General features: G+C 46.6%; 1 protein-coding gene across 11 annotated transcripts in view; it reads right to left on the bottom strand.

The window, feature by feature from the left end:
* The window catches only part of SAP130 (Sin3A associated protein 130), an 87,851-nt gene that overhangs the window by 3,146 nt on the left and 77,764 nt on the right, over window positions 1–6,941 (bottom strand). For all 11 annotated transcript variants that reach the window (XM_008067476.1, XM_021717294.1, XM_008067477.1 and 8 more), the window contains one exon: window positions 1,990–2,093. In XM_008067476.1, the coding sequence (XP_008065667.1) occupies window positions 1,990–2,093 (104 nt within the window). The remainder of the gene's footprint in view (window positions 1–1,989; window positions 2,094–6,941) is intronic.

Below are 6,941 nucleotides of genomic sequence, written 5' to 3'. Positions count from 1 at the left end.
AAAAAAAAAAAAAAAAAAAAATTCAGCTGGGCATGCATCTGTAGTCCCAGCTACTGTGAAGGTGGAGGCGGAAGGCTCATCTGAGCCCAGGAGGTTGAGGCTGCAATAAGCCATGATTGTGCCACTGTACTTTAGTCTGGGTGACAGAGTGAGACCCTGACTCAAAACAACAGCAGCAACAACAAAAATACATTCAACTTTTTTTCTATTTTATTTTATTTTGAGTTGGAGTCTCACTCTTGCCCAGGCTGGAGTGCAGTGGCACACTCACGGCCACCCCAGTGTTGACCTGCTAGGCTCCAGTTATCTTTCTGCCTCAGCCTTCCATCCAAGTAGCTGAACTACAGGCATGCGCTACCTCGCCCGGCTAATTTTTTACTTATTGTAGAGACGAGGTCTCGACAAGCTGCCCGGGTTGGTCTCAAACCTGTGGGCTCAGGCCATCCACTTGCCTTGGCCTCCCAAAGTGCTGGGATGACAGGCTGAGCCACCGAGCCCGGCCTAAAACCTTTTGAAGCTTGCTGGTTAAAAGTTAAGACACAAACGTGTGAGGGGCACCCAAAAGGCCTGGAGTTGCCTTGCGGAGGGTGGGCCCCTTCTAGAATTCGTTCCTTTGGATCAAACAGCCAAGCAAGATTTTTATCTGGAGGTTCCGAGAAGGGTGCATCACCATTTGCAGAAGAAACGCCCCACACTGTGGCCAAACTGGTCCTTTCACCATGACAGTGCACCTGCCCACACCATGCCGAGGGTTGAGCAGTTTTTGACCAACACTGGCATGATGCCCTTGCCCCACCCTCCCTATTCACCCAATCTTGCCCTGAATGACTTTTTTTCCTGGATGAAGAAACTCCCCAAAGGACATGTTTTGCCAGCATGGAAGAAGTGAAACTAAAAACGGCAGAAGCTCTAAAAGGCATCAAACTTGAGTTCAAAACTGTTTGGAGCAGTGGAAAACGTGTCTCAAGAGGTGCACTGCATCAAATGGAGTGGACTTTGAAGGTGACTAAAGTTTAATCCTGTGGGAATACACACCCCTTTTTTACAAACAAATTCTGGGTTTTTTGGTCTCCCTGTTACACATTAGCCTAGGCCTACACAGGGTCAGGATCATCAAAGTCACTGTCTTCCTCCTCCACATCTTGTCCCACAGGAAGATCCTTGGAGCAATAATACACATGGACTGCTAATCTGCTAGGGCAACAATGCCCTCTTCTGGAATATCTCCGGAAGGACTTGCCTGGGGCTGTTTCACAATTCATTTTTTTCCTTAAGTAGAAGGAGCAAACTCTAAAGGGAGGATCAAAAACTACAGTGAACACTAGGTGACAGGAACTTTCCAGCTGCATCATGGTCTTAGGCGACCACTGTCAGATATGCGGCCCGGTTTTGAAAGAAATGTCCCTGTGCAGTGCATGACTGCGCGCAGCCGGGTGGAGGAGGACACGGCAAGCTGAGCAGGGCCACGCGGGGCGGCCCCATGGCGTGAAGGAGCAGGGGCTGTGGGGGGCAGATCAGCATCGAGAAGAGAGCTCCCCCTGGGGTCCCAGTGAGGACGGGGTGGGCTTATGTTAATGACACTGAAGGCCCACAAGTACCCAAAGCCCGTCACTCGGCGAGGAGCAGGAACTGCACCGGTCCGCGCCAAGAGGGCTGTTTGGCCGGAAGGCCATGCCCGAGGGAACGGAGTGGGGAGGACGGGCTAACAGTCAGGCCCCTTGAGGCGCCTCCTGCTTCAGATGTCACGGAAACACACAATATCGAGTCTTAATTCCATATATCTCAAATCTGGGTCTCAGAATTCACATGTATTTCCATTATAATCACACGCCACTGATATGGTGATATTACACAGCCCACATAAATACCATGACCCGTGTGAGTTGGGAATGCTTCAGAATGACCGAAAAAAAGTGTTCTATCAACTCAGAGCTCCAGCATCCTCTCCTCTTGTTGGTATGATGGAAAAACTGCTCGAACTCCACCTACCAGCTGTAGTAACTGGGCAGCGCAGAGGTGGACTTTCCAGCCTTGGGCACGACAGGATACTCCTTTCTGGTTAGCTATTTCTTGCAGCATAGCTTTCTTCTCCTCTGGAACCACACAAAAAATCCGTCCTTTTAAGTTTTTAAAAGCAGCCCAAGTGCCAATATCTTATAAAGAACTTCTTTTACTTGAGGTGGTGGTTTCATGCTAGGAGAGGCAGTGTCCAGGCTGCTCACTCCGCCCCTTTCCCTCCACTCACTGTCCACCTCCTGAAGCTGGGGCGTCACCCAGAGAGAAGCTTGCCTCTTCTCTTACCCACCCCCATCTCCAGTGCCCAGGCTCAAAAAGTTTGCAAGGGGAAGAAGTGGGCTGTGAAACACATAACTTCTTATTATTGTTTTTGAGTGAGAGTCTCGCTCTGTCACCCAGGCTGGAGTGCAGTGACACACACGGCCACCACAGCCTCGACCTCCTGGGCTCAGGTGATCCTTTTGCCTCAGCCTTCTAAGTAGCTGGAACCACAGGTGCATACCACTACACTTGGCTTATTTCTTGATTTATTGTGGAGATGAGGTTTCACCAAGTTGCCCAGGCTGGCCTCGGACCCTTGGGCTCAGGCAATCCTCTCACCTCTGCCTTCCAAAGTGCTGGGATTACAGGTGTGAGCCACCATACCTGGCTTGAAACAGATAACTTCTAATCTCGTCCCAAAGGAACTGGCTTCATTTGGAAGACTGTGAAGAAGTTCAGACCCGAAGGTGCTCTCCAGAACAGTGGAGGCTGTGGAGAAGGGAACTGGGAGGATAAGTGGATCTACTGAAGATACAGCCCAGACTGTGACAGGCTAGCCTGAAGGCAAGAACAAGTGACACAACTGAAGGAGCCATCCTGAGGGCAGAACAAATACGGACCACTGAGCTCAGGAGCTGTTCTGCCCAAGAACTAAAATTTGACCAGACTGGTTTTGTAGAGGAATTCGTGCTCCAAGGCACTGTCGAAACAGTAGAGAAAACTGAGTAATGGCTTAGTCAGCTGGACGGCATCAGGGAAACAGTGAAGCAGAGCATCCCGCCAAGCCCACTGTCATCTTCGAGTGATATGACCATGCCCAAAGAGGGGCGGGCCTCCCTGAGAAGCAGCCTCAGAGGCAGAACACTGGTGTGGGGGTGAGGAAGGGGGGTCCAGGCACCTCTTCAAACCAATCCAGTTGTCGCTGAATAAACAAGCAAAGAACAATCACAAGCCCAAGGGAGGGGAGACCAGAGCAGTCCTGTGTTGCTTCAACACATCATCTCAACAGTCTAGTTCCCAACAAAAATTATGAGGCATGCAAAGAAACTGGGGAGTACAGCCCATACCACCAGGAAGAACGCCGGCAACAGAAAGTCCCTGTGAGAATGGTCAAATTCAACAGAAAAGCATTTCAAACTCCCTTAACAAACATGTTCGCAACACTAGAAGAAAGCAAGGTGGGAGAAGTAAGAGAGGGCAGAACGACAATGACAAATGAGAGAGAGACCAGCAATAGGGATCCAGCGAAAATTCTGGAGTTGAAAACAACGATAACTGGAATTCATACATTCACCAGAGGGGCTCAACAATAGATGTGAACTGGTGCAAGAAAGAATGAGCACACATGAAGATATATCTATAGCGATTGTGTAAGTCCAACCACAGAGGGAAAAAAAGAGGAAGAGTGAACAGTGCCTCAGAGAAGTGTGGGACATAACATAGAGATGTGGGATGGGCACACCAGGAGGGAAGAGAGGAAAGAGACCAAGACACGAATATTCAAGGAAAAAATGGCTGAAAACTCCTCAAGTTACTGAAAAATAACCTACACAGCGAGGAAGCTAAAGGAACTACAGGAATGACAAATGCAAAGAAAGCTACAGACAGACACCTCAAAGTAAAATGCCAAAAGTCAAAGACAATGAGAAAACCCTCAAAGCAGTATGAGAGAAAATGACACTTCAATAACAAGGGAACTACAGTATCACGAACTGTTCAGCTGACTTCGTGCAGAAACAATGAAGCCAGAAGGTAGTGGGATGTCATTATGTTCAAAATATTATGCGAGAGATCTCGTTTCTCCAGATCCTCACCAGCATTTACCTTATACTACCTTTAAAAAACAAAAACAAGCTGGGCTTGATGGCTCAGTCTGTAATCCGCGCCTTGGGAGGCTGAGGTGACTGGATGGCCTGAGCCCGCGGGTTCGAGACCCGCCTGGGCAACTTGGCGAGACCTCATCTCTACAATAAATCAAAAAATCAGCCGGGCATGGTAGCGCACGCCTGTAGTTCCAGCTACGTGGAAGGCTGAGGTGGAAGGATTGCCAGAGCCCAGCAGGTCAAGGCTGTGGTGGCCGGGAGCGGCCACTGCAACTCTAGTCTAGGTGACAGAGTGAGACTCCGACTCAAAAAAAACAAAAACCAAACAAAACCCAATTGATTTTTGTGTTGATACTGCATCCTGCAATATTACTGAATTCATACACTAGTTCCAGGAGGGTGTTTTTTGGTAGAATCCTTGACATTTTCTACCTGGACAACAGCTGCAAATAGGGATAATCTGTTCCATTCCAATCCGTATGCCTTTTACCTCTTTTTCTTGGTTTACTCTGTAGCTAGACTTTCCAATACCAGGTTGAGTAAAATGATGAGAAAGGACATCTTTGGCTTTTTGTCAAACTCAAGTGGAAGTAATTCCGTCTTTCACTATAATGTGAGTTGTGGGTTTTCTTCAGACTTTATCAAATCAATGAAGTCCCCTTCCATCCTAGTTTTTATCATGAAAAGGCGCTGAATTTTGTTTTGACACAGTAACACTATTTTTCTTCTTTAGCTTTTGTTATGGGCTGAATTGTGTCCTCTCAAAATATATGTTGGTCCCTTGGCACCTGTGAATGTAACCTTATTTGGAATTAGAATGCAATATAATTTGGTTATGAAGTCGTACTGGATTAAGGTGAGTCACAAATCCAAGGAACGGTGTCCTTACAAGGAAAGGGGGCGAGGAGAGAGACAGAAATGGAAGAAGAAACAAGGATGGGAAGGGCAAGACACAAGGAAGAATGCCATGTGAAGCTGGACGCAGAGACTGGCGTGGTGCAGCTGCAGTCCAAGGACACCAAGGACTATGGCCACCACCAGAAACTAACATGGCAGGAAGAACTCCCCTCTAGTGCTTTCACAGGAAACAGGATCCTGTCAGGCCCTGATTTTGGCCTTGTAGCCTCCAGAACGACGAGAGAAGACATTTCCACTGTTTGGAGTCGCCCAGCTTGTGGGAGTTTGTTAAGGCAGCCCCAGGAAATTAATACAGCCTGTTTAGACAGTGAAATTACATTACTTTTCAAATGTTGAACCAAGTTTTGCATAACTGGAGTAAATTCCACTTGGTTAAGGTGAGTATTGCTGGACTTGATCTGCTAATATTTTGTTAAAGAATTTTTACACTTGTATTCATGAGGCATGTTGACCTGTAGTTTTCTGTATTTGTACTCTGTCTGGTTTTGAGATTGTGAAAATAGTGGCTTCATAAAACGAATTTAGAAGTATCCCCTCCCATATTTTTGGAAGAGCCTGTAGAGAAATGGTGTTAACTTTTATTTAAACATCTGGTAGAATTCCCCAGTAAAATTCTGGAGATTTTGGAAACTTTTAGGTTTTGGATTTAATTTGTTTAATGGTTCTAGAACTATTCAGATTGTCTATTTGGTAGTTTGTGGTTTTTAAGAAATCGGTCTACATCACTTAAGTCATTGCTTTTTTTGAGGGGGTTGCGAACTCAACTCTGTCACCCAGACTATAGTGCAGTAGTTCAACTGTGGCTCACCACAGCCTCAAACTCCTGGGATAAAGGGATCTACCCTCCTTAGCCTCTTGGGTAGCTGGAACTACAGGTGTGCTCTACCATGCCCAGCTAACTTTATCTTTTTTTATTTTTTTAAGAGACAGGGTCTTGTTGTGTTGCCCAGACTGGTCTAGAACTCCTGAGTTACAGCGATCCTCCCAAAGTGTTGGGATTACAGGCGTGAGCCACTGCATCTGGCCAAAGTCACTGCTTTTAATAGTTATATGGTCTGTAGTGATAGCTTGTGTCATTCCTGACATGCATGATTTGTCATCTTTTTATCTTTTTTCAGTATTGCTAGATTTATTAATTTTAATGACTTTTTTCAAAAAGCTCCTTTTGTTTCACAGATTTTCTCTAATGTTTTCCTGTTTTCAATTTCACTGATTTCTGCTCTTATCTTTACTATTTTACTGCTTGTACTTGCTTTGAGTATATTTTGCTTTTTTTCTAGGTTCCTGAGATAGGAATTTTAGTTATTTCCTCTTTTCTAATGTAAGCATTTAGTGCTATAAGTTTCTCTGTTAGTATCACCTTAGTATGCACTTTGCTACGTTGTATTTTCTTTTCTTTTTTTTTTTGAGTTGTAATCTCACTCTGTCGCCCAGGCTGGAGTGAAGTGGCCGCTCCCGGCCACCGCAGCTTCGACCTGCTGGGTTCTGGCGATCCTTCTGCCTCAGCCTTCCAAGCAGCTGGAACTACAGGCACGCGCTACCATGCCCGGCTAATTTTTTATTTTATTGTAAAGACATCTCCTCATGTTGCCCAGTGCCTGTAGTCCCAGCTACTTGGGAGGCTGAGGCAGAAGGATCACCTGAGCCCAGCAGATTGAGGCTGCGGTGGCCATGAGCTTGCCACTGCACTCCAGTCTGGGTAAGAAACTTCAACTCATAAAATAATAATAATAGGCCGGGCTCGGTGGCTCAGCCTGTAATCCTGCGCTTTGGGAGGCCGAGGTGAATGAACTGCCTGAGCCCGCGGGTTCGAGACCTGCCTGGGCAACTTGGCGAGCCCTCATCTCTACAATAAATAAAAACAAATTAGCCAGGCGTGTAGTTCCAGCTACTTGGAAGGCTGAGGCGGAAGGATCGCCGGAG

This window comes from Carlito syrichta, unplaced genomic scaffold, assembly GCF_000164805.1.
Source record: "Carlito syrichta isolate Samal-C Ts95f unplaced genomic scaffold, Tarsius_syrichta-2.0.1 Scaffold309641, whole genome shotgun sequence".
Classification (NCBI taxonomy): Eukaryota; Metazoa; Chordata; class Mammalia; order Primates; family Tarsiidae; genus Carlito; species Carlito syrichta.
This window is presented reverse-complemented; position numbering and strand designations above follow the sequence as displayed.